Raw genomic sequence first — 24,997 nt, 5'->3', positions numbered from 1 at the left:
TTTTTTTTTCGGTTTTATTCTCCATATTATATAATGCTGCTAATCCGATAAGTTGTTTGCATCTGTGTGCATGTGTGTGTATGTCGTAGATGGGTGGTGGTGGAGGTTCGACACCACCTCGTGCTGCTGCCCCATGTACTGTTATGCTGTTTGGAATATTCCGCTCCTTTCCCTCTGTCGAATTATTTATTAAACTTGCGTGCATGTTAGTCAGGTATACTAGGGTGACACGGCGCTCCATTCAGAGGGTGAGGTGAGGCCGCGTCAAAAAGGACCACAACAGCAGGTACTCAGCTAGCCTTTTCTCCCACTGACCATTCTGTTCGGCAAAGGTGTGAGGTACATTCAACAAGGTTTTCTTGTGCCGTCTATTGTACCCCAACAATAATGAAGGTGGTAAATGACGTTTGTTTCTCGTATTGCTAGACCACACTTCTAGTCCTGCACAAAGGCCCATGCGGCCACAGGTTAGAAAACATACACTACCGAATGCAGTTTATCAATGCCGCGCCCGCTTTCAGTATTTTGGCTCTTGCTGAGGATCTGCAGGGTCTTTTCCTTGGTTGCCCCAGGTTGCGGTTTATACGAAGGGGGGAACTGCGGTTGCCCCCATGTTTTTGGTGCCTTTTGCCCCACTTTTTGGTGTGAGCCTCTTCCTGTTACCCACCGTATCACTCCCCTCGAAAGTGGCCATGAGTGGTTCCCTGCAGCCAACCTTCTCCCTTCTCTGTTGTGTCTTTGGGCTGGAGGTGACGTAAGGTGTAGTTGGTTACCTGTTTGTCATCAGTGTGACTCGCAAGCTGATGAGGCGTATGGATCCCGATGCAGGGGGTGGGGACCACGATTTGCTGCAGTGTGTGCTGCGGCTCCCCCTTCCGAACCCTGAGGTGGCATCCATCATGTTGCAGGTATTGCGCGTAGAACCACCTGTCCCTGGCACATCGAGAGAGGTTCAGCTATGGGCTGATGATAGTGCGCGATCGACGGTGTTTGCTAGGCTATGTGCCACGCAGGAGCGGGCGTTGCGTGCAGCTGTTGCGGCGCTATTGGAGCAAACAAAGCTTGTCCTTCGTACGTTGGATGCCTTCCCTGTCGATGCACCTGCCAATGTCTAGTGCGCACGTACAAGTACTGCCCGGAGTTCAGGTCCTTTCCCTTTCCTTCTTTTTTTTCCCCTTTCTGCCTTTCGGATGTGTGATCATATGTATTCTCCCGTTTTCATACCCTTTGCTTTTTTTTCTATTGTGAAATGCCACAACAAGTGCTCATTTGTGTGTAATCGAAGCGGGAAGGACATGTCGATCAAGGACGTCAATGTGAAGAGCGGGAAGCTGGAGGAGAAGCTTAAGGGGAAACTATTTTTGGGTGGCGTGAAGCCCTCCGAGGAGGATGTAAAGGCATTCAACGATCTGCTCGGTGGAGACAATACGAATGTATTCCGCTGGGTGAAGAATATCGCCTCTTTTACCGAGGCCGAGCGCACTGCCTGGGGTGCCCCCGTGAAGATCACGCCCCCTGTTGCCGCTCCTGTCGCTGCCCCCGCTGCTGCCCCCGCTGCTGCTCCCGCTGCTACCCCAGCAAGGAAGGCTGCTGAGGCCGACGACGATGACATCGATCTCTTCGGTGAGACCACGGAGGAGGAGCTTGCAGCCCTGGAGGCGAAGAAGAAGAAGGATGCCGCAGCCAAGAGCACAAAGAAGGTTATCATTGCAAAGTCATCAATCCTGTTTGACATCAAGCCGTGGGATGATACAGTGGATTTGCAAAAGCTTGCCACGGAACTCCATGCAATTAAGAGAGACGGTCTACTGTGGGGTGACCACAAACTGGTACCCATTGCGTTCGGAGTTAAGAAGCTGCAACAGTTGGTTGTCATTGAGGACGATAAGGTGTCTGGAGATGACCTGGAGGAGATGATCATGTCTTTCGGAGATGCCGTACAGTCAATGGACATTGTGGCCTGGAATAAAATCTAGTCGCCCATTCCAGAGGCAAGGGGGATAGGATGAAGAGTTAAATGGTCTAAGGGATACGAGGAAAATAGGAGAAATGGTATTTTTTTTTTTCGGTTTTATTCTCCATATTATATAATGCTGCTAATCCGATAAGTTGTTTGCATCTGTGTGCATGTGTGTGTATGTCGTAGATGGGTGGTGGTGGAGGTTCGACACCACCTCGTGCTGCTGCCCCATGTACTGTTATGCTGTTTGGAATATTCCGCTCCTTTCCCTCTGTCGAATTATTTATTAAACTTGCGTGCATGTTAGTCAGGTATACTAGGGTGACACGGCGCTCCATTCAGAGGGTGAGGTGAGGCCGCGTCAAAAAGGACCACAACAGCAGGTACTCAGCTAGCCTTTTCTCCCACTGACCATTCTGTTCGGCAAAGGTGTGAGGTACATTCAACAAGGTTTTCTTGTGCCGTCTACTGTGGGACTTGCTGTTTTTCCCAGCCCTGGGTGAAATTTTTTTAACATTAGACTTGGACTCTAACTGTTCGAGGAGAGACTTTGGTGTGAGCTGTGGATGTCGACTATTGTGCGGAAACGGGGACGTACCAATTCGTCTGAGGCACAATCTGGGCGGTGGTCCCACGGAGCTCGGCCAGACCCTTCTAATCGTGACAGAGAAACCATTCAGCGTCTAGTGGAATCAATCCTGAAAGATTGGCAATCAGCCCAGGAGTTGCTGGATGGCCAAATAATAAGCACCATTCTCCGACTTGTTCGGCCCATCCTCATGGCCCAACCCATGCTGGTTCGACTGCAGGCTCCGATCAACGTCTGTGGAGACATTCATGGCCAAATTGGTGATCTTGTAGAGATATTCCGTGCCGGTGGGATGCCTCCCGCAACGAACTACCTGTTTTTAGGCGATTACGTAGATCGTGGGAAGCATGGGACGGAGGTGATTGTTGTGCTTCTGGGATTGAAGATCCTGTACCCTGACGGCATGTGTGTTCTTCGTGGCAATCATGAATCCGACAGCATCTGCAGGATATACGGTTTCTTTGATGAGGTGAAGCGGCGTTTTTCAGTGAAACTATTCAAGGAGTTCACTGATGTGTTCAATTGTTTGCCGATTGCTGCGCTCATTGATGACATTGCACTCTGCATGCACGGTGGTCTGAGCCCGGACCTACGCAACTTACGACAGATTGAGAGGATCGAGCGCCCACTTATCGTTCCTGACACCGGACTTGCGTGTGATCTGCTCTGGGCTGATCCCGAGGAGGCGGGAAGTGGTTGGATGGAGAGTGAGCGCGGTGTCAGCTACACGTTTGGGGAAGACATCGTTAAGGAAACATGTGAAAGGCTTGATATTGACGTTGTTCTCCGCGCTCACCAGGTTGTTGATAAAGGTTACCAATTTTTTGCGGGACGGCAGCTTGTAACCATTTTCAGCGCCTCGAATTACTGCGGTGAGTTTACTAACAGCGGTGCTATGATGATTATGGACGAAAACTGTAAGTGCCGCTTTGAGATATTTAGACCACAATACGATTAAGTGCGATGTGACGGGTAGGAGCAAATAGATTACTATGTGTTAGTTGTTTATGTTTAATGGAAGTAAAGGAGGGGTAAGGGTACTGAATTGCTCGAGGAAATGTGAGGGAAGCTGTTGTTTTGTTTGGTGCTGTGTTGAATGAAGAATATAACTGTGGGGAAGGTACTCTTGCGGTAGTCGCAGAGGTGGCTGAGGGAGTGCCTACGTGTACGTTTTTGGGTGCTGGTCTGATGAGAGGGGGGGGGCAACGGGAAGGGCAGTGATAGGTCAGGAGTGTAACGCTTGCGTGCCCTGTGGTGAATTAAGCGTGACGAAGTGAATAAATATTAACGAAAGGTGAAATAGTGAGCGAAATGAAGGGAACACTTTGTTTTTGCGAAAATTCAAACTTGCGTGTTTTCTGATTTTGTTCTAAAGTGGGAGGGGAGGGAGCAGAATCGGCGATTGCGAATTTTTGAGCGTGGGACCATCACTTTGAGGGAGGACGGTGTGTTCTTCATTTACGGATGGGATACCCAATTCGGTGTGTGGATTGTACTGCTGGACCGGCGCATTGTTTGCTTTTAGTCTCTGTTCATCTTTGTCCAAAAACAAACGAACAAATACACGGACAGAAATGTAGATGTATTCGTGCACGTGCGCACTTACAAGCATCCTCAGTGGTCTTTCACTTGACTATGTGTGTAACGTTGAGTGAACTTGCTCGTATAGTGTTCACCGCAGCCACATTTTGCACGGATTTGCAGACGGTTGTGCTGTGCCGGTTTATGCGTCGTCTGCTCTTATATACTTAAATGCGTGTATGTGTGCGTGCTCCTCTCGGCAATATGAAGGGTTTGCAAATTCTGTTCCTTTTTGCACTCAGTCACAAGCTCATCTCAGTAAGATTCCCCCTTCATTTTCGGGGACTTCTTACACTTGGCTCAAAGGGCGCGGTTTGGTTAGCTACCCGGCTTTTGGTCCTCCCGCAGTACCACTTTGCGCTGCTGAGTGGCCGTACCCCGGCTCATTCACAAATATTGACATTCTTTCAACGTTCTCTTCGCTTGATTTTTTTTAAAAAAATCCCAACGTTTTCTCGGCATTTACCCTCCGTTTTGCCTAGCAACCTCTTGGTAGTCAACGGAGGGAAAGCACCGTCAAACGCCTGGACGATGGTTCTTCCCAGCCGTAGGTCCCTGAATCGCAGCAGCCGCAAGGGCTTTAAGAAGCACCGTCCAGACATTATTGTTATTGACCTGAAGGACCATGTGTTGGGTCGTGCGGCCGCGATAGTCGCCAAACAGCTGCTTCTCGGAAAGAAGATTACTGTGGTTCGCTGTGAGAAGCTGACTATCGCTGGGTCGGAGATTCGCAACAAGATCAAGTACCTGCAGTTCCTTCGCAAGCGGAAGCTGTCCAACCCGAAACTTGGACCCTTTCACCACCGTAGCCCCTCTGATGTGTTTATCCGGACAGTTCGCTCCATGCTGCCGCGTTACACAAAGCGAGGCCAGCGCGCGCTCCGCCAGCTCGTTGCTTACGAGGGCGTACCCGTCAACGTCGTGCGTACCGGTGGTCGTGTAGTGATTCCCAAGGCGCAGCGTCACAACTGCTACCGTAACGAGCGCCGCTTCACGGTGTTGGGTAACATGTGCAAACACGTTGGATGGAAGTACAGCGACGTTGTGGAGAAACTTGAGGCAGCCCGTATTGAAAAGTCCGGGCGTCACCACAAGAAGATGGAGAAGGTTCGCGTCGCTTGGAAGAATGCCCGCAAGGAGGCCCTCAAGAAGATGCCCCAGAAGAATGTGGAGGTTCTCAAGAAGTTTGGTCTTGCGTGATGGGAGTGAAGATGCGGCTGCCGCTGCTTCTTCTGTGAGAGGGTTTGCAGTACCTCAGGGGCTCGACTGATCACCTTTTGTTTTTATTTCTTTTTGCATATATTCATCCTTTTTTTGTGCACGGGGATATGGATATGGTGGGCCTTTATGGTGCCGCCCTCCCCCTTCTCTTCTGTTGCTTTCGCTGCCTTCTGCGTTGCCCCCGCTCGCCATTTCCGCGACGCCATCAACAGTTCTCCTTTTTTGTTTTCCCCACTCCATCCGGTTGTGTCTTCGCCTCTTTACCCACCTGAGTTAAGGGGAACTTAAGTTAACCCCGCATTTTGCGCCGCGCAGCATTTGTGTGGAGGTGGTTTTGAGCATTAGACATTAAGGAAAATAAAATTGGAGAAGGGGGATAGTTAGCAAAGAAAGCAAAGCTGCGTGCGTGTGTGTGTGTGTGTGGGTGTGTGGGGCAAAGTTGGAGAAAGGTTCGTGGCCTCCCAGCGATCCAGACGAGCCGGGTGAGGAAAAAAAAAGGTGCGTCATGCACTCACGTGGTGTCTACAACAGGGGGGAGCCGTACAATAAACACGGGCGTGCTAATTACCATCAACCTCGTCCTTCCGACACCTCTGCGGGTGCCATTGTTGCTATTGCTCCTGCCTCAGGCGGTTCTGGTGCTGTGGTGTCGCAGGTGGCAGGCAGTGACCGTGGTGGCCCCAGGCGTTTAACATTTAACAATTTCAGGACATTTAGCGCACGCAATAAGAAGACCCCACTCGATGCAAACACAAGCGCCGCCCCGAATACGAAACTCTGGCAACTTTCAGAGCAAGTTTCCTTCTACTGCAACAAGTGCCGTCGCGATAACATCATATCTGATTCACTTGCTATCGATGCTGTGCACCAATTGATGCTTTGCACACGATGTTTCACGCGTATCATTAGGCCACGCACGTACCGCCCGAGTCGTGTTGTTCCGTTTCCCTCCCTCCTTTCCTGGTTAAATTACACACCTTCGAGGGTTATGGAGATGTCGGAGGACATCGCGAGTCGGCCTGCTGAAGCTGTGGCGCCTTCGGCCGACCGTGTGGCGGTGCCGACTATTCCAGGGGGAAGCCGCCCAACTCACATTCAGCAGCTTCCAGCGACGGCGATGAACACCGTTTCGAATGCAGGCAACGTTGGTGGAGCACTGCTAGCTAGGGGGATGACAGCTGCGTCACAACAGCAGCAATCACTGGAAAGTAGCAAGCACCCATGCCACCGTGTGTGGGGTAGTTGCCTACACGGCGAAACCTGTCTTTTCCGCGGCGCACCGTACGACCTTTGCATATGCTTTCTAATGGGTCTTTGCAATGGCGACGAGGCAACATGCAACTTGTTGCATCAGCGCGTGTTTGCTCTTCCCGACGCGGAGGCGCCCATGCCCTTGCAGCGATGTGAGGGTGATCTTGAGGACCCAGGAAGTGCTTGGGGGAAATGGGTGGGAAAGAAGAAGAACAGTGCAAATTCAGCAGAATGGCAGCTATGGAATAACGGACCCATTCTAGAGTTGATTAATAGGCACGCCCCTGCTACCCCGGTTGCCGTTGCGGAGGAAAAGGGAGGGGACAACGTGAAGCCGAGGATCAAGCTACACTTTGCCGACATATCAGCAGCGCTAAAGGGGCTCCAGAAGTGAACTCTCATGCGGCAGCGGTGCGGGAAGAGAGGAAGGGAAGTATGCGCGGTGCTGTCGAGATGTAGGCGTGACAGCGCTGAAGTCGAAGGCAGGAACAGTGGTGGAGGGGGTGCAAATGCCTGGCATACTAGGCTTTGAGCCAGGGACATATTGTTTAGTTCCGTTGCATCCTCCGGTTCCCTTTTCTTTTATGTGATGCTGAGTTGCCCACCCGCAGCATGTGAGCTTTCAGGGTGGGCGTTGATTCTCTCTGGCGGCACGCGTTTGTTTTGATCGATTGTGTGCTTTTCTTATGTCCCTCTCTATCTCTTTTTCCATGAGTGTTGACTAGTATCTGTAAGTCTTTTCCCCCCCTTTCCAACGCTTTTACAACCTTCCGTTTTTGTTCCTACCACCCTTCCACTTCCTCTTCACGCGGCGGCCTCTAAATCGCACACTATGAGAGCAGAGCATGCCTATAGAGAAAGTGTTTGTTTGGCGTCTGTGAGTTGAGTTAAACACGCACAAACCCCCATTCTGAAGGCCGCAAGTATACACCATGAGGAGTCGGTTCTTTACACACGTCGCGAGTGTGCTGCCAGTTTTCAAGTATGGAAGCGGGAAAAATACCATCAGGAGTGTTAGCGGCGTTGGAGTCACCCCGTTAGCAGCGCGTGTGGGCGCAAAAACAATGGTTCATGTCGACACAAGCACGGAGGCGTACAGACACATGGCAAAAGAATTAACCTTCCTCTCAACAGAGGAGTTCAGTCGCCGTTTACATCGTTTCAGTCGAACCAATTTTGACCCAAGTCAGACCGCGGCAGTCCACGCACACGTTTCTGAGCTTCTTAGCCGACGGTTAGCGGAGGTGAGCTACAAGTGTGTGCGTGAGTATGGGCAGTTGGCACACGTGGCGGGTCTGCACGAACTCTGTCTTGCAATTTACTATGGTCGTGCGAACCTCGTGTGCTCTTCCTCTATGGCTGAGGCTAATAGCGTGGCGGGTAGCTTCGCCGTCTCCGATTCCGTTGTGGACAGTGCCTACAGCCTCGGAAGTACAAGTGATTTGGTCCGTTTGGGAGCCCACTGCATGAAGCACCTCCAGCACGAACCCTCGCTTGGCTGGGAGGTGATGAGTTCATTTTCGTTGGCCCGCACCTTCTGGCGCTGTGTTTGCATTGTCGCACATCTTGAAAAAGCGCGCTCTGTTGATGCTAAACAAGCCCTTCAAGATGCCGCGTACATATTTAAGGAGTACATTGCAGTTCTATACCCCGAGGCCTCCCGGGAGCTCAGTGTGCAAGATGCCATATACACAGTTAGGCGGTTTGTGCAGTATGCATCATGCGGAGACGAGGGGGAAATGCTTTTCTTTCGCTTCTGCCTTCGACGCGGCTTCCTTCGTAGAGGATGTGGCACCACGAACTTGACGGAAGAAGGCGGCTCCAATTTGAGTATCACCACCAGTGACACTGGTAGTGGTGAGGTCTCCTACGGCGGAAGTGCAAATGGCGCTACTCGCGTTGATCATGGGGTAATATCCGAAGAACAATGGTTCTACGCTACCCTTATTGCAACCTGCAGGGCGGGGCAGCACGTCCACGAGGCGTTACATTACTTTGATGAAGTTGGGTCCCGCCTTGGTGTGGAGAGTGTGGGCTGTGATGTTCTTTTGGGGCATCGCTCGCGTGCGATGCGATCCGGAACAGCCGCAGATGGGCAAGATTTCCGTGCAGTTGGTGAATGTGAGAAAATAATGGAGGGCGTTTCCGACTACCTCTTCTTTCAACTTCTCACTGTATTGCATGCGGCAAAGGATAACAGAAAGATTGTTTTCACCGCACGAGCAATGCTACGCTGTGGGGAGAAGCTAAGCATTAGCGTATGGAGCATTGTACTTATTGCAGCAGGAGAGATGAGGGCGGCAGATGTGGCTCTCGGCGCTTTTGTGCAGGCTAAGGACGCGCTGTCCGACGCCACCCGCGTGGAGGACCGCCGTGGCAATGAATATTTGCTGCAAACTTCTCTTCTTGCCTTGTCGAAATGTCAGGTTCCTCGCTTTGAAGAGGAATACCTTCGACCATGTCGTGAGTTACTCCTGACCCATTCTAATGAGGAGGTTTATTTCTGTGCTCTCCTTCAACATGCTCACAATTCTACAGATCCCGGTGGTGGTGCAGGCGAGGTTTCTCGGGCTGTCAGTGAAAAAGGGATTCCATTCAGTTCCCGCATCGTGTCCCGGCTGATGAAGGTATACTTGCGCACTGAGTCCCCCAAGCTACTGGAACTGTATCGGTATGCAACACGCTCTTGCAACACATTCAAAGCATCATGGCTTGATGAGCTGCTCTTATGGGCGGATCGGCGTCGCTACGACCTTACCCCCGAGGAGCGGAAGTACATACTGGATGAAGTCTATCGTGTCTATGGCGACAACGCAATGGAAAGCGAACTTAGTGGCCTCCGCACCCAACTCGCGCTTTTACGCTACGACTACGAACATAAGCCCCGAGAGACTTTTCTCGCAACACTCCAGCCACCCCCTACCGAGCCAACCGTCTTGGACTCACGGGCTCATTTCTTAGTTAAAAAACCGTACTGCGTCCATCAAAGAAGGCCAAAAAATGGCAAAGACCTTAACGAGGAGCGCAGTGGTGACCGTATTGTAGTTGCGAACGGGGACCAATCGTACGGCGGGCATTCGATTATTCAGGGACAAAATTTCAGCGGAAGTGATGGAAATATGCGTCCCGAGGAGTTTCGCGTTTACATGGAGAAGATCCTCGAAGTGCTGCAGCGCACCAACAACTGGGTTAGTTAGCTATCGTTTACGGTAACGCCAATCTGTGAATTGGATGTGGATTTCGACAGGCCTGTGGACGAGCGCTACACAAACATCTGACTGGCCACTTTTGGTATTGCCTCGTTGGCTTTCATGCACGTTTCTCTACATGTTTCACTTCTTCTGTTGTTGCCGTTACCCAATCTTTCCTTTTCGCTCTCTCTCTCTCTGCTTTGATCCTTTGCTGTACGTGACTCACAATACTTTTCTCTTCTTCTTGAGCTCTATTTGGAAGTTGTGTAAGTTCTTAAGACAAGCCTCGTTATCAGTTGTCGTTTAACCGGTGGAGGAAACATGCTGTGTTGCGGCTGTTTGACAATACTAATGACTCTACTGGGTGCCAGTACTTCAGTGTGTACGATTATCTTCCCCGTTTTTCGCATGAAGAATGAAACAAAGGAAGCGATCCAAACCCTATGGTACTACATGGAAAAAACTGCGAGTACAGAAAGCAAGACAAGTGTCCGGGAGAGTGAATGCTACGAGTACAGTGTATACTTTCAGGTCAGTATGGGCGCTGTCGCAGCGGCTGCCGCAGTTGGACTCATTTCTCTTCTATTTCTCTGTGGTGTGGTTGCCTGCGGAAAAAAAATGAAGCACTTGAAGGCTGTCTCTTTATCGCTGGTCTTTTTTTCTCTTCTGGGTGCAATAACTTGTATTGGACTCGTTACTCTCGGTTATTTGAGAGGTTACTGCCAAGGCGATCCGAAACTGCGCGACAAGTACGCCCCGTTCAAGGAACGTGGTTTTAAAATTGATGTCGGTTCATATCTTCTTTGCGCCGCTGTCGCTCTATACTTGTTAACCACAATCACGCACTGTTGCCTTTAGCGGACATTTAAGCAGCTGCGTTGACATTCTCGAGCGGCCTCATTCCTTCCCATGACACTGAAGGTTCTGCAGGTACGCGGCGTGGTAGTGACTATTTTCTTATTTTTTCCTATACAATTGCGGTCGTGAACGAACGTTTTTTATTTTTATTTTTCTATCTGTACGTATTTCCTATTCCCAGGTTTTTTGTTCATCTTTCCTAAGCTGCAACACGAGAATATACAGATATCGATTTTACTTATTTCATTTATTTATTTTACGTAGATGTTTCCGAAAACAGCTGTTAAACTTCGTTGTCACTCTCCTCCGTTTCGTGTTCCCTCACATTTCTTTTACGCTGTGGGCAAGATAAGTTTCTGGTTCATCCCTTTCTGTTAGAATTACCACTTTGTACGCTATGTGGTGACTTAGGGTTATTCTTACCTGGTATATTTATATAATAAGGCGTGGTGCGACGAAATTAACCGTATGTAGCGCCCCTCTGCTTTTAGTGCAGATCCATCCCCGTTGCTCTTTTCTGTGCTGATACTTTTTTTTTCTCCTCTTTGTCTTTCACTTGTTTGTTTTCGTTTCTTATTTCTCTTACTACTTCCACTAGCCAGTTGAGGAGAGGTGCGGATATTGCACCTGTTCGTAGCCGTAAAGGAATCTAAATATGTCTGAGCGTGATGAGGATGAAGTTGATCGACTGAGTTTGAGCATTGGTGATGAGCATGAGAGCGTGGCGCAAAGTGACGATGAGCGAAGTGATGCGGGTGCGGGTGTTGTTGTGTCTGGTCCTGCACCTGTGCGTGGTTCAGCGAAACGGCGTGATGACAGAGATCGCGTGACGGCTCCGGTGCTGACGAAATACGAGAGGGCCCGCATCCTTGGGACACGTGCATTGCAGATTAGTATGAATGCTCCTGTGTTAGTTGCATTGGAGGGTGAGACGGACCCGTTGACTATTGCGCAGAAAGAGCTCCGTGAAGGTGTCATTCCGCTCATTATTCGGCGTGTGCTTCCAGACAATACGTACGAGGACTGGCGGATCTGTGAATTGGATGTGGATTTCGACAGGCCTGTGGACGAGCGCTACACAAACATCTGACTGGCCACTTTTGGTATTGCCTCGTTGGCTTTCATGCATGTTTCTCTACATGTTTCACTTCTTCTGTTGTTGCCGTTATCCAATCTTTCTTTTTCGCTCTCTCTCTCTCTGCTTTGATCCTTTGCTGTACGTGACTCACAATACTTTTCTCTTCTTCTTGAGCTCTATTTGGAAGTTGTGTAAGTTCTTAAGACAAGCCTCGTTATCAGTTGTCGTTTCACCAGGAATATTCAGAATGTGCTGCGGTTGGTTGACAACTCTTGTTACTCTATTCGCTGTTGCTTCGGCTGTTTGCGCGTTGGTTTTTCCCGTTTTTCGCATGAAGAATGAAACAAAGGAAGCGATCCAAACCCTATGGTACTACATGGAGAAGGTTGATGATGTAGTGAAGCAAACGAAGGTGCATGAGAGCCCGTGTAAGGAGTACAGTGTATACTTTCAGGTAATTGAAGCTGGTGTCCTTATTTCAGTGCTTACAGGCTTTGCTGCTCTTGTTTTCATTATTCTGTCGAATTGCAAGATCCCACTGTGTTGTTTGCGAATCATATCCACGCCACTTTCCATCATATCCTTCCTTGTTTCTTCGGTGAGCGCCGTACTCATCACTGTTGGATACGGAAAGGGGTTTTGTCAGTGGGATGATCAATTGCGCGAGGATTTCGCCCCGTTTAAGGAGCGTGACTTTTCGGTTGATGCCGGTTTTTACCTTATTGTTGTAACTGCTGTATTGTTCCTTGTCAGCTCTGTCGCGGGTTGTTGCCTGTAGTAGCCACATATACGGTTGCATTACGGCAGCTCGAACGAACTACATTTATTTATTTATTTTTTTCTGCACGGCGTCGCGTGGAGATGCGATGAAGTGGTGCTTACTTTCCAGTTTCACCTTGTGCAACAGCGGACGTGAATATGTTATTTCTTATTTTGGTCAGTTCACACCACTCTGGTGTTTTCTTTAAATGTTCTATTCCTTCGTATTTATATACTACACTTTTAGCGACTACCTTTCCCCCTGTCATTAGTGGCTGATTTAAGCAACTTTCGTTTCTTCAAGTTGATCAGCCAAGGTTGGTTATTACTTTTCCGTATTTAATTTCGTTCGTGTCTATTTCTTTATGTTCAGTTATTTTTCACTTTATGAAGTGCATTCTATTTTTGCGGCCACTCGTGCCTGACCTGACTGGCGTGTTGCGATGGTTTTGTGAGAATAAATGTCCGTACGGCCGTTTCTGATTTTTTTTTTTTCGACTATTAGGGAGTGCGTGCGGTGGTAGCGTAGAGGGGGAGGGATTTCCTCCCTCCCCCCACCCACCCAGTCAAGTGGGTGTGTGTATCGGGTGCGACAAAATTAACCGTATGTAGCGCCCCTCTGCTTTTAGTGCAGATCCATCCCCGTTGCTCTTTTCTGTGCTGATACTTTTTTTTCCTCCTCTTTGTCTTTCACTTGTTTGTTTTCGTTTCTTATTTCTCTTACTACTTCCACTAGCCAGTTGAGGAGAGGTGCGGATATTGCACCTGTTCGTAGCCGTAAAGGAATCTAAATATGTCTGAGCGTGATGAGGATGAAGTTGATCGACTGAGTTTGAGCATTGGTGATGAGCATGAGAGCGTGGCGCAAAGTGACGATGAGCGAAGTGATGCGGGTGCGGGTGTTGTTGTGTCTGGTCCTGCACCTGTGCGTGGTTCAGCGAAACGGCGTGATGACAGAGATCGCGTGACGGCTCCGGTGCTGACGAAATACGAGAGGGCCCGCATCCTTGGGACACGTGCATTGCAGATTAGTATGAATGCTCCTGTGTTAGTTGCATTGGAGGGTGAGACGGACCCGTTGACTATTGCGCAGAAAGAGCTCCGTGAAGGTGTCATTCCGCTCATTATTCGGCGTGTGCTTCCAGACAATACGTACGAGGACTGGCGGATCTGTGAGTTGGATGTGGATTTCGACAGGCCTGTGGACGAGCGCTACACAAACATCTGACTGGCCACTTTTGGTATTGCCTCGTTGGCTTTCATGCATGTTTCTCTACATGTTTCACTTCTTCTGTTGTTGCCGTTACCCAATCTTTCTTTTTCGCTCTCTCTCTCTCTGCTTTGATCCTTTGCTGTACGTGACTCACAATACTTTTCTCTTCTTCTTGAGCTCTATTTGGAAGTTGTGTAAGTTCTTAAGACAAGTCTCGTTATCAGTTGTCGTTTCACCAAGAAGGATATCATGATCTTTTTCGGCGTACTCTCTTTATTGCTGACGCTCTGTGCCTTTATTTTAGCTGGTTGCGCGTGTTTCTCTCCTATTTTTGGCCGTGCAACGGGCTATAAAACGATTTATCTTTTCGAGGTGGGACAAGCGTCATCGACAGGTAAGGATTCATGCTTCAGGAACACTGTGTATTTCAATTTGGTCCGCGGGAGTGTTGTCACTTCCTCTGTCATTGGATTCATTGCTTTCATTGTTGTTATTCTTACCATTTTACGAGGGAGGATGGCTTTCCTCATGTGCCTGTCACCATGCTTTTCTTTCATCGCCTTCCTACTCATGGCACTCTGCACCGCAATTATGTCTGTGGAGTACTTCGTTGGCTTCTGCAGTGACGACGGAGGGTCTGGCAAAAAGCCTCTGAAGGGTGTTTTCAAGTTGTGCTGTGGGTTTTACCTGCTAGTGACTTCCTGCGCCGTTTACTTGGGGAGTCTCATAGCCCAGTTCTTTGCCCTTCTCAGCTGGGCAGCATTTTTGAACGAGATGTGTATGTATTTAGAGGAACTGTAGTGAAGCTTTGTTTAAGTTTCATGCACGTTGTTTCTTTCCCTCACTAGGAGGATTTTCCTGAGTTTTGCTAAATGCCTTCTGCGGCTGTTTACTCCTCTCTCCCTTTACAACCCTTCGTTTGTTATGCTTTTATTATGTTTTACTCAGTTCGTTTGTATGTGCTTTTTGAGTTGTGCTTTTTGAGTTGTGCTTGTGGTGTTGTTTCTTTCCCCCTTTCCCCTTTTTCTTGTTTTCGTGGATTTCCATGGATTTAGGCAGCTACTCTCGGAACATGCGAGTTGAGTGCTGTGACATGGAGTGAAAACGATGATAATGATGTTGCTTCTGATGGTGTGACAAGTCCAGTACTGTCAGGAGAAAACTAGGGAATAAAAGCAGGAGGGGAAAAGGTAAATGCCATTCTAAACGGCGGAAGAGTTACGTTGTGAAAAATGTTGCCCCGCGTAGTTTATTATTATTGTTTTCATTCTCGTCTTCTATGCCAATACCATTTTTTGGAGAAAGAGCCTGCGGCCGGTGAATACATATATATATATATATATGTGGTACGAAAAGAAACAGCCTTCTAACCCCCTTTTGTCATTGAATGCAGTTCATCCGCAAACATTCCTATGTCCCCTCCCCCAAGGCCCAATTCTGGTTGTTTAGGTGGGGTTAAAATTGCGAATTTCTCTCCTCTTTTTTTTTTCTGTTGCTCGTTGCGTGTTTTTTTTTTTAAATACTCTGTTGCCCTTCTTTCTAACTTTTTATGTAATTGACTCAGAGGGTTGTTTCACACGTAAGTGTGGCTGTGGCAGGTGGCGGCTACTCCTTTCCACCCACTCTTACCCTGCGTCGCCGCGTTGCGGAACCCCTAGTTGCTCATTCACGCGGAGTAGTGAAGTGAAGTGTGCTTGTGTGTTGCTGCGACATATTAAAGCAAAGGTGTAGGGGGAAAGGGATGTCTCTTCGTGACGATATCTTGGCATTGACGGCGACTCTCAGTCGGCTCTCCCGCGCTCGTGATACGGCCACTGCAAGTGATTGCACCGAAACCCGCGTAGACGATACCATTTCCGCTGTTTCTGTAGCTGCGGAGGATGACGAAACAAGAGACAATACCGCACCGTCTCTCATGTGCATGCCAGTCCCGCGCTCCGGGGGCCGCAAGATGGAGGAGGACACCTTTACAATTTTACCTAATAGTCGTGATACCACAGCGCTGCCTCGTGGGGAGGCTACGGCTGACAGATGTTGTGCTTCCAATGACAACGCGCGAAGCAAAAGGCTCTCCACTCCGTCAGGTCAGGAGGTTGCCGTCTCACAGCGTCCGCCACTGGCGCCTACCGAGGGTGTTACTTGGAATCACAGTCACGGAAGGAGTAGTATTGCGGATGACGAAACAAATTCATGCATTGATCCCGTGTCGTCAGAGAGTTGTGGTGTGTCGACAGAGCCGTCGGGTGCTGAGCCAAGCCCCTGCCAGGTCGAGGAGGCTTATAAGAGGATAGCACGTAGACTCCTCTCCGAGATTCAACGACTAGATTTGTGCATCGCAACCGTGTCGGCGCGCCACGTGGACGAGCGCAAGGAGTTTCTGCACACTCAGCGCGAGCTTAAGGAGCGGTTGGTTGAGCGGGATGCACTTATTGGCACACTACAACATCAGTTAAAACTAGCAGAGAGCTCCGAAAGCACGGTAAGGTGCCGCTGTTGCTTTGGTAGAGCTAATTGTGCACCCGTGCAGTCACGCGCGACAGCCACGGTTTCCACTGAGCGTTTTACGTCGAGGAGCCGGAGTGACAGCGGCGTTCCAACGACAGCGGCTCCCATTTGTCACCAGGGTCTCGACATTGCTACCAACACGCAAGGGACGGATGAAGCCAAAGGGCCGCGGGGGCGCAGTAACCAACACCATCCCGCCACAGAGGAGGTGGATACCTACGCGACGCGAGCATCTTCCCTCGCCGGTTTAGCGTGTCATGAGAATGTCACCGCAGTTATCCCGAAGACGGCAATAGCTGCGGGAACATCTGAGGGGCCAGTCCCAGTCACCACGTCCGGTTGTGCGCGTGCACGAGCGAGCTCATTATCACGAAGCGAGGGGAGGGACGGTTCCGATGATCCCGCGGTGAGGGGGACAGTCACCAATTCTGTAACGGTTCCGACGGACAGGGCGCCGTCACCCCATGCTTCTTTTCCAACTGACTGTTGTCCACGTGTATCTCAGGCAAGTTACAGGGTTGGCGTGGCTGCCGCCGTTGGCGGTCGAGCGAAAGGGCTGCGTCGGACACCGAAGACTACGCCACTCCGCCGGAGGAGGCAACATGTTCTTGAATGTAGCGGCGACACGGCTTGGCGAGGGTCGCTCCATTGCCGTACGTGTCGAGAGGATGTCCTTCCCACAGCACCAGAGGTGCAGCAGGGCACGTTGACGGGCAGCTCTGCGAATCCACTCCCTTCTTCTTTCCCTTCACCGTTCGTTTCCACTGCAACTACTGGGGCGAGGTTCAACCATGGGGTGCCAAATCGAGCTTTTAGTCAGTCACCGTCTCATCGGAAGAAAAGGCGATCTTCGAATCGAGTGCGTTGTCCGGTGGCTGCCAGCGGGGATGAATTGTTACGCGGACTCATCGCGAAGAGCGCCTTTCTGGAAGCGGGACTTCGGGGTGTGATGGAGCGGTTGGATGAGCAACAAGGTGAGCTTCACGACGTGACATGCCTGCTTCACAAGCTGGTGCTATCGAGCATGCATGGGAGTGCATAGATGATTTATAGAGATTGATGATCATAGAGGAACTATTTGCAGCACAACGTGAATTTTTTTTTAAAAAAAGATCTTGTTATATTGTAGAAATCAAATCACATTAGTTGGCGGTTGTTTGACGTGAGAGAATGTTGTGACTAGCATGTACTCTAACTAACAGGTCACCCACGTGGACAAATGCTTCTTTTTTTCTTTTGGTGCAGGAGTAAACTCTTCGGAACATAACCCCATGTACACATCCAACAACTTTTTTCTTTGAATCTACTTTCCCTGTCTGTAAAAAACTCACACCTTACGAACCAACAGACTACTAGGCGAGAAATATCGGATTGTGGTTGCCATTTTATGATTTTTTTCTCTCCACAAACTATCTTCTGCCACTTCGCTTTCTGAGAGACGGGCAGAACACCTATTACGGTAAGTCGGGATCTACGCGGGAGTCCGCATTGTAACCCATGCGTCGCTTGCAGAAGGAGTTACGCGACATCACCGTGGACCCTCCACCGTATTGTAACGCCGCTCCTTCGTCGGAAAGCATTTTCACGTGGTATTTCACCCTCGATGGACCACCTCAGACGCCTTATGAAGGTGGTCGATACCTTGGGGAGCTGAGGTTCCCACCTGAATATCCGATGGAGCCACCCAAAATAATTATGCTGACGCCGAGTGGACGGTTTGTTATTAACAGTCCCATTTGCCTTACCATAACTGATTTTCATCCGGAAGAGTGGAGCCCAATGTGGGGGGTGCGGACAATAATCACTGGTTTGCTTTCATTCATGGTCAGTGAGGAAAGTGGGTTGGGCGGGATAACGGAAACTGCAGTGAGTCGAAGGGCTCTGGCTGCAAAAAGTCATCGCTATAATGTGGAGCGTGTGCCGGTATACAAGGAATTGTTCAACAGCGAGTACCAGAAAGATTTAAAAAAATTGAATAAAAAAAACAAAGATACCTCGTGACGGTCAAGCGGTGCTGACGCGAGTGAAGGGGGACGAGTTGGAGGCAGATCGGGGGATGATAACATTAACTGAAGAGAGTGCCGAAAATCAGCGTGACTCCGCTTTTAATGTGAGGCGAGCGCTGCCGTTCGCCTAGGTAGGACTCAATGGCAACCTGCTCTCTCGGTAGCACATGCTTCCCGCGATTAATTCCTTCGCCCTCCTCACCATATCTGTCCCATAGGCTTAGCCACTTTTGTGGGGATCATTGTTTGTGTCTTGTTCCCCTTCTACTCTACTTGTACTAGCGTTCTCCATTCGGCATGTACACTCCCTCGGGGTCACAATGGGTGGAGGGACCAAATGTACCCCTTCCCCCTTTTCCCCTTTCAGGTGACTTTTTGGTCGCAACGATTAGCGACTTATCCCCACCTCTGCAATGCTTCTCATAATGTTTTCTTTCCTTTCTTTCATGTTTTTTTTGTATTTATTTCCTCTTCCATTTGTACCGGCGGTGGAAGAGGAAACCACGGTAGGGAGCAGTGACGTCAAGCGTATACATATACACCAATATCGCACGTGCGAAGCATTTTCCAGTACTAAATATCAGCGATGCTACGGCGACTTGGTGCCAATGTTAGCAACATGGCGCGCCCGATGAACAAATACGCGGTGACGGTGTCGCCGCGGCGTCATCTGGAGCCCATGAGCACGTGGTACCTTGCCTCTTGGGCTATGGTGTGGTATTATGCTTTTTTCTTTTGGATGCCAATGGTGTGGACGGACATTATGGTGCCCTCTTTCGTGTATAACAAGCTTCCAGTCATTCACTTTCTCCAGGAGAAGCGGGCGGAGCAGAAGCTGCGCCGTGTGTTGGATGAAACCTATACTGAATGGACCGAGGAGCTTGATCAGGCACACGTAACAGATGCCATTACTCGCTCACTCAACATTTAAAACATACGAAGGGAGTAGTAGGAGAACCAAAGCAGTGGAAGGTGTGGGAGGGCGATGCTCAGCGAATGGATGAAGGACTTAACGGGAGTGATGATGGTGTGAGTAGGGGTGTTTTTAATGGTGTTGAGTTGCGGAAGGTCAGCGGTGAGGGCTCAGGAGAGGGCTTGATGTCGTTGGGAGTTTTCTGCAATCAACTGGCATATTTCTACACTTTCCTTGACGTCGTCCTTTTTCTTCTCACACGTCTGTGTTGTTCACATTGCCCTTCCCACTCGCATACGTTGGTGTGCGTACGGGATGGGGTTCCCTATTTCCATTATCACTCTTATTATTATTATCACTGTTAGTGTTATTATTTTCATAACCTGTTCTTGCGTATTAGAGCAACTATAGCGGAGTCACCTCTGCCTCTCGTTAACCTTGCAGGAGGAAGGGGTGCTGGTGCCCTTGTTTTAGGGTAGGGAGAAGATGGTGTGGAATTAGCATTACCTGCAGTAGACAGTGTTGCGTAGTTTGTCGGCTGTCTGTTTTGGTCTTTCTTTTTTTGTTTTTTTTTGTTCATCCACTTCGTTTTTCGTTTTTTGTTCTCACCAGCGTGGCGATGGCGTCGCTGCCTCGTTACACCGGCCCTGCTCTTCATTTTCGCCCTTGTTTTTTTTGCTGAACCAAATAATTTTGTTGTAGACAGCGCAGGCTTGAGCGCGTGTGGAATGCACGCTCATGCAGCTGCTTTTCCCGCCTATACTACCAATGTAGCAGTTTCTGCGCCACACTTTCCAACACAGGCCGAGATGGTCGACCGTGCGTGTGCCCAAGTTTTGTTGGGGCTCAGACAAACGCAGCAGGGGGTCGGGAAGGAGTGGAAGAACGTTCAGCCATGCGTTATGCTCGCCTCACAGTTATTGCTACAACAAGCTCAGTTGCACGGAGAGCGGCTGTGTGCGCTGGAGAGCAAAATGGATGAGGTGCAGCGGGCTGTCGAGGTGCTTGTCAACGACAGCCATTTGAAGGAGGAGCGGTACAACGCAGAGCGCACAGGCACTGGCGTTGCACTGGAGGGAGTGAGGCGCAATATGCAACAACTCAAGGAAGCTGTGGAAATGCAGCGTTGTGACACACAAAAATTTCACCAAGAGGTTCTCTTTCCTGGGATGAATGACTTACAGAGACAAATCGACAATGTGGTAGCAAGGTCGCTGGCCAGGAGTGTGTTAGGGGCTGCCCAGTCTTTATCTCCTACTGCCTCACCGGGACCGGGGGACTCTATACCAGCGGAAACAGATAACTCTGTGAGAGAGATGGTGCGTGAGGTCAAGTTACTGAGAAATCAGTGGCTAAAGCTGCTGCAACGACCGTTGCCTCCTGTGCGTTCAACCAGTGGCTGCCACCGATGTCGGCGATCTGGATCAGCAGCAGAAGCAACGACGGATAGGCGTGGAAAGGGTCAGGCGTCTAAGCGTTTCCTCCTAGACTGCAGCGTCGCACGGTGGCGCTGGCGCGGGGCGAATATATCATCGTGTGGTTCTTCCCCTGACGGCCCCATTCCATGGGGTTCCCTCTGCGTAAGGCGGACTGCAACTGGGGAGTGGGTACGGTTGGCAGCTTCTCCAGACAGCCGTGCAGCGTTTGCTGAGTTAAGCGGGGGAAGGGCGGAGCTGCCGTTTGTGTGGCGGGCCGAAAGACACCCCGGCGTTATTGAGTTGACGAGAAGTGGGATTTGTCGCATAGTCGTGTGTATGATTGCTAGTAACGCTGCGGCGGCGTCGGGTCGTGGCTGTGGTCACCATTCTGCTGCGACGGGGACGCCCTCTGCGGTGTTGCGCGTTAACAGCAGTTCCGTGGTTACCTTTTACTCTAGTGGATCAACATGCTACACACTGCGGCCGGTAAGGGGTGGCAGTCGCTCGCGGTTATGCGGTGAGGGAATCGCCTTTGCTACGTGGACCTTCTCAGACTACTTGCTGCTACCGGCTGGGGCATCCGTTGCCGTGTGTACCCGCGGGTCGACAGGTGCTTGCAGTGTGCATGAAGTACTGCTGGAACTGGAGTTCGTTAGCGACTGACGAAAAGACAAAGGGTAGCTGGAAACGGGGGTGGGATGGGAAGTCCACAGCCCTCTTGCGCATATGTGTATATCTATATATGGATATATACAAGAGGCGCGTGTTCTGCTCATCTGTTCAGTGGTTTGGGTGAGGGCCAAAGTGGTGCGGCAAATATCACTCTTCAGTTGTGGGATGCGGTTACATGTGATAGTTGTCAAAGATGTAATGCCGGAAACGGTTTCCGCGACGCTGCTATGATTGTTGGTAGTATACATTTGTTGACGTTGCGGGAGCCCTTCCCTCCCTCCTTTTCTTCGTTACGATCTTTTGTTGTCTTCTTGATATCATGTGTTCTTTGTTATACAAAGTGAGCCACTTGTACGAACACAGTTAGAGTGTGAACTCTTGTATGTTTTGTAAAAAAAAAATCTTTACTCGTTGTGGAGGTGTGCGCGTGCGCATGTGTGCATGTGTGTTTTGTGGAGAGAACGAAAGGGAATGGGTACGAGGAAACGAACCATTAATTTTACGCTTCTTGCTCTTTCCTTCGCCATTGTTATTCCACTGATGACTTCGTCAATGTCTTTAACAACCGATCAACCACCTAAAAGTAGCCTGAAAAGGAATACAGGCGTTTTGTCGGCCATACCAAACGCAAGATGGGTCAGGACCAATCCATGGCTTTCGCAAACGACACCATTTCAGGTGAACAATACCGCGCCCATCAAGTGTCACGCCAGGACATCATTCGCCGCGCGTTCCAGAAATGTGTCGTTCCCCTTAACGGTGGAGCTGGTGATAAAAATGGTTTGGGTTTGGACAGCGGGGAGAGGGCATGCGTGGAAGAGTTTGCTCTACTGTACAGCGCGTATGGTAAGAACGGGTTCGCTCAATTCAGCCAACTGTATGAACAATACCAAAGGGACATGTTTGAGAAAGCACGCGTGGAAATGATGACCCAGCAGGCGAGAAAGGAACTTAGTCGTTAAAAAGTCGGAAGATTACGTACTTGCAGCGCTTGGGGAGGTGGGTGTTGTAACGGGCTCTTTGGGTCGTATCTGAAGGCTGCGCAGCACCGAAAGGCCAACGCATCTGATCGTGCAGGCCGGGCGTAACTGTAAGTGTGTGGTCGTTACACCTTGCTTGTTGAAGTGGGATTACCCTTCGGCGTCAAGGTGCTAACCAAGTAATTCATGCTTAATAGCAAGAAAGTGGATTTGCTTTCAGGCTGCACGGGGAAGGGGATGTGTGGTGTGGAGCGAGGCGACGCACTGCTCGATTGTTTCGGAGACTGGGTGAAAGCGAGCGAATTAAGACGATAACGTTGAGGAGGAGTGAATGTGTTTGTCCATGTCGGGTGTTGTTTATGGGAGAGAAAAGCAGCTCTGCAACGGACCAAAGTAGTAATTACAGGTGTGTCCATGCTCACATATCTGTGTATGTGTACGTGAGCGCAGATAAGTACATCTTGGCTTTAGCACTGTACCAATATTTTTTAAAAATTATTTTCTTTTTGCACTCTTTTCGGCGCGTGCAGGAGTATAGGCAGCACACCTGTGCACACGGAATACCACCTCTTTCGTGCGTGTGTGTGTCACATAGAGAGGCTACGAAGCCAAAAGTACCAATATTAGCATACATTCATAAATTGAATATATAAACATACATACATCTGCAAGGGGAGAGAAGATTTGGCTATTGAAAGGAGGTGCTGTGAGGATCCGACTCTGTCCGCCGACCTCAAATGTTGGCGCCTAAAGGGGGGAATGATGGCTCCGTCGTTCCCTTTACGGCCGCAGAAGGAAGTAACAGCAACACTAACTTCAGCACTGCCCGGGATGGCCAGTGTACACCCGTTCCCCCACAGCAGCGCCTCAACTCGTGGGCGCTTCCGAGGGCACCAGAAACACCTGCAAAACAACGCCGTACGAGACATGAAGAACGCGGTGGTCAGACGATTACGTATCTTAGTGGCGGTGCCTCCCACAAACGTGGTGCTGCACCTGACCGGCGCTGTAACTTGGCGTCGAGAAAACGTCCATCCAGCGAGCTTTCACAGTTCAGCGCACTGCGGTTAGACGATCCCAGTGATACCGTTCCTTTTCCACCACCTGAGTGTAGTACATCTGAGGCCACGCGGTCTTGCTTGCGCCCCCACCTTGGGCCTTTAGCTACCGGCGGTATGTCGTTGATGAACTCAGCTCCGAACTCCCCGCAGCGTGACTGGATGGCACGTGTCGGTAGCAGTTTTCCTTTTATGCCCTATTCTCCAGATCAACCGGAGTACTCTCAGGCGGAGTCGGAATTTTCCAATATCTTCAACCGTCGCATTCTGACTGACTACAAGGAGGTGAAGGAGCTTGGTTTTGGTTCCTTCGGCAGGGTAACGCTTTATGAAGAAACCGGTACGGGTGCACTTGTTGCGGTGAAGACGTCGCCACCAAATGCGAGCCGGGAGCAACGGCAACGTTTCGCGCGGGAGAGGGCTGTGATGAGCATCACGAAAGGGTTTCCGCACGTTGTGCAACTGTTAGATTCGTGGGAGGAGGGTCACGCGCCGCAGGTGTTCTTGCAGTTAGAATATTGCTCGGGAGGATCCGTGGCGGAGCGGGCGGAGCAACGACGGCAGCGCGGTGAGGTGTGGGATGAACGTGAGTTGTTTGTGTTTTTCGGACACATGGCCCTAGCATTGGATGCTCTGCATAGCGCCAACATTGTGCATGTGGATTTTAAGCCGGATAATGTACTGATAGACGAGGCAGGGGATTATAAACTTAGTGATTTCGGGTGCAGCGTCTTTGTGGATGATGATGGTTTTCCCCGAAAAACTTTTGCAGCTGCGGGTGCGAAAACCGGGAACTTGTTCAGTGCTCCTTCCTCAACGGCCGGTGTGAACAACAACAGCATGGCCGACGCGGGGCCGCTGAGCTTCCCAACCCAACTTAGTGTGGTTAGTGTGGAAGAGGGTGATTGTAGGTACCTGTGCATGGATATGCTCAACCAAAAACGTTACCTCAAGGAAGGGGACATGTTTTCCTTCGGCATTTCACTTTTTGAGCTTATGTCAGGTGAACCCCTGCCCCACCATGGCGCGGGCTTTCTCGAACTGCGCCAGCACCCTCCGCTGCATCTCCTTGAGCGTCGTGGCTACTCGAAGCGTCTTACCGCCTTCGTTGCTGAGCTGATGCACGCGGAACCGACGTCCAGGCCGACGGCACGTGATGCGCTTTGCTTCTTTCAACTTCCCCCACATGTCCCCCAAGTTATGTCGCAGTGGGTTGTAGGGGATACTCCACCACTGGATTCGCAAGTAGGGGAGGATGAGACTAATTTGCTACTGGACGTCCGTTACACTCACGCCGCCCTAGAGGTTGCTGCTCGGATATTAGACAAGGCGCGTCGGTTGCTTCGGCGCGGAAGCATTGCATCCAGTCAGTCAACTGGTGTGGCTGCTGGGCGCCGAGTGTTTGCCGAAGTAGATGGCATGTGTACGCCTAAGGACCCTGCTACAGATCAGAACTCTCAGGGGGATAGGGGAGATAGTGCAAAATTTTAGGGATGATTAGAGCAACGTAATGAAAAGTTGGGAATGAAGAAAGGTGAAAGTATATATATATATATATATATATAGATGTGTGTGTGTGTGTGTGTGCATAAACATAAACTCACACGGAAGAAAATTTCCCATACAAGTCAAGTGGCCCGCGCTCTCTTGAGGGGTAAAAGGTGTGTTGGATATTGCATTTGGGCCGTTTTTTTTAACTTTTCCCCGTTGACAGAAGATATGATTTTGTAGGAGGGTACCAGCT

At 50.0% G+C, this 24,997-nt stretch overlaps 17 protein-coding genes across 17 annotated transcripts, besides 7 other annotated features; all 17 read left to right on the top strand.

Annotated features, from left to right (window-relative positions):
- Positions 1 to 24,997: part of a sequence feature (sequence corresponds to BAC RPCI93-26G5) that runs on past both edges of the window.
- Tb927.4.3580 (hypothetical protein, conserved) lies at positions 804 to 1,115 on the top strand (the record flags this gene model as incomplete). The annotated part of the gene is made up of 1 exon (XM_839415.1): positions 804 to 1,115. One exon carries the CDS (start codon positions 804 to 806, stop codon positions 1,113 to 1,115), a length of 312 nt encoding a protein of 103 aa, XP_844508.1.
- On the top strand, positions 1,191 to 1,976 carry Tb927.4.3570 (translation elongation factor 1-beta, putative; the record flags this gene model as incomplete). Its single annotated transcript, XM_839414.1, has 1 exon — positions 1,191 to 1,976. One exon carries the CDS (start codon positions 1,191 to 1,193, stop codon positions 1,974 to 1,976), a length of 786 nt encoding a protein of 261 aa, XP_844507.1.
- Positions 1,516 to 1,571: a microsatellite.
- Tb927.4.3560 (serine/threonine protein phosphatase PP1, putative) lies at positions 2,527 to 3,507 on the top strand (the record flags this gene model as incomplete). The annotated part of the gene is made up of 1 exon (XM_839413.1): positions 2,527 to 3,507. The coding sequence occupies one exon, from the start codon at positions 2,527 to 2,529 to the stop codon at positions 3,505 to 3,507; it is 981 nt and encodes a 326-aa protein (XP_844506.1).
- Positions 4,662 to 5,330, top strand: Tb927.4.3550 (60S ribosomal protein L13a, putative; the record flags this gene model as incomplete). The annotated part of the gene is made up of 1 exon (XM_839412.1): positions 4,662 to 5,330. The coding sequence occupies one exon, from the start codon at positions 4,662 to 4,664 to the stop codon at positions 5,328 to 5,330; it is 669 nt and encodes a 222-aa protein (XP_844505.1).
- Positions 5,751 to 5,782: a microsatellite.
- Positions 5,857 to 6,996, top strand: Tb927.4.3540 (hypothetical protein, conserved; the record flags this gene model as incomplete). The annotated part of the gene is made up of 1 exon (XM_839411.1): positions 5,857 to 6,996. The coding sequence occupies one exon, from the start codon at positions 5,857 to 5,859 to the stop codon at positions 6,994 to 6,996; it is 1,140 nt and encodes a 379-aa protein (XP_844504.1).
- Positions 7,667 to 9,799, top strand: Tb927.4.3530 (hypothetical protein, conserved; the record flags this gene model as incomplete). The annotated part of the gene is made up of 1 exon (XM_839410.1): positions 7,667 to 9,799. One exon carries the CDS (start codon positions 7,667 to 7,669, stop codon positions 9,797 to 9,799), a length of 2,133 nt encoding a protein of 710 aa, XP_844503.1.
- Tb927.4.3520 (hypothetical protein, conserved) lies at positions 10,115 to 10,651 on the top strand (the record flags this gene model as incomplete). The annotated part of the gene is made up of 1 exon (XM_839409.1): positions 10,115 to 10,651. One exon carries the CDS (start codon positions 10,115 to 10,117, stop codon positions 10,649 to 10,651), a length of 537 nt encoding a protein of 178 aa, XP_844502.1.
- On the top strand, positions 11,307 to 11,741 carry Tb927.4.3510 (DNA-directed RNA polymerase subunit, putative; the record flags this gene model as incomplete). The annotated part of the gene is made up of 1 exon (XM_839408.1): positions 11,307 to 11,741. The coding sequence occupies one exon, from the start codon at positions 11,307 to 11,309 to the stop codon at positions 11,739 to 11,741; it is 435 nt and encodes a 144-aa protein (XP_844501.1).
- Positions 11,977 to 12,507, top strand: Tb927.4.3500 (hypothetical protein, conserved; the record flags this gene model as incomplete). The annotated part of the gene is made up of 1 exon (XM_839407.1): positions 11,977 to 12,507. The coding sequence occupies one exon, from the start codon at positions 11,977 to 11,979 to the stop codon at positions 12,505 to 12,507; it is 531 nt and encodes a 176-aa protein (XP_844500.1).
- Tb927.4.3490 (DNA-directed RNA polymerase subunit, putative) lies at positions 13,282 to 13,716 on the top strand (the record flags this gene model as incomplete). The annotated part of the gene is made up of 1 exon (XM_839406.1): positions 13,282 to 13,716. One exon carries the CDS (start codon positions 13,282 to 13,284, stop codon positions 13,714 to 13,716), a length of 435 nt encoding a protein of 144 aa, XP_844499.1.
- Tb927.4.3480 (hypothetical protein) lies at positions 13,951 to 14,502 on the top strand (the record flags this gene model as incomplete). Its single annotated transcript, XM_839405.1, has 1 exon — positions 13,951 to 14,502. The coding sequence occupies one exon, from the start codon at positions 13,951 to 13,953 to the stop codon at positions 14,500 to 14,502; it is 552 nt and encodes a 183-aa protein (XP_844498.1).
- Positions 15,443 to 17,248, top strand: Tb927.4.3470 (hypothetical protein, conserved; the record flags this gene model as incomplete). Its single annotated transcript, XM_839404.1, has 1 exon — positions 15,443 to 17,248. The coding sequence occupies one exon, from the start codon at positions 15,443 to 15,445 to the stop codon at positions 17,246 to 17,248; it is 1,806 nt and encodes a 601-aa protein (XP_844497.1).
- Positions 17,704 to 18,207, top strand: Tb927.4.3460 (ubiquitin-conjugating enzyme E2, putative; the record flags this gene model as incomplete). Its single annotated transcript, XM_839403.1, has 1 exon — positions 17,704 to 18,207. One exon carries the CDS (start codon positions 17,704 to 17,706, stop codon positions 18,205 to 18,207), a length of 504 nt encoding a protein of 167 aa, XP_844496.1.
- Tb927.4.3450 (hypothetical protein, conserved) lies at positions 18,799 to 19,143 on the top strand (the record flags this gene model as incomplete). The annotated part of the gene is made up of 1 exon (XM_839402.1): positions 18,799 to 19,143. The coding sequence occupies one exon, from the start codon at positions 18,799 to 18,801 to the stop codon at positions 19,141 to 19,143; it is 345 nt and encodes a 114-aa protein (XP_844495.1).
- Positions 19,459 to 19,500: a microsatellite.
- Tb927.4.3440 (hypothetical protein, conserved) lies at positions 19,854 to 21,206 on the top strand (the record flags this gene model as incomplete). The annotated part of the gene is made up of 1 exon (XM_839401.1): positions 19,854 to 21,206. One exon carries the CDS (start codon positions 19,854 to 19,856, stop codon positions 21,204 to 21,206), a length of 1,353 nt encoding a protein of 450 aa, XP_844494.1.
- Tb927.4.3430 (hypothetical protein, conserved) lies at positions 21,848 to 22,177 on the top strand (the record flags this gene model as incomplete). Its single annotated transcript, XM_839400.1, has 1 exon — positions 21,848 to 22,177. The coding sequence occupies one exon, from the start codon at positions 21,848 to 21,850 to the stop codon at positions 22,175 to 22,177; it is 330 nt and encodes a 109-aa protein (XP_844493.1).
- Positions 22,676 to 22,697: a sequence feature (AT_rich).
- Tb927.4.3420 (serine/threonine-protein kinase, putative) lies at positions 22,933 to 24,744 on the top strand (the record flags this gene model as incomplete). Its single annotated transcript, XM_839399.1, has 1 exon — positions 22,933 to 24,744. One exon carries the CDS (start codon positions 22,933 to 22,935, stop codon positions 24,742 to 24,744), a length of 1,812 nt encoding a protein of 603 aa, XP_844492.1.
- Positions 24,795 to 24,818: a microsatellite.
- Positions 24,821 to 24,840: a microsatellite.

This window comes from Trypanosoma brucei, chromosome 4, assembly GCF_000002445.2.
Source record: "Trypanosoma brucei brucei TREU927 chromosome 4, complete sequence".
Classification (NCBI taxonomy): Eukaryota; Euglenozoa; class Kinetoplastea; order Trypanosomatida; family Trypanosomatidae; genus Trypanosoma; species Trypanosoma brucei.
This window is presented reverse-complemented; position numbering and strand designations above follow the sequence as displayed.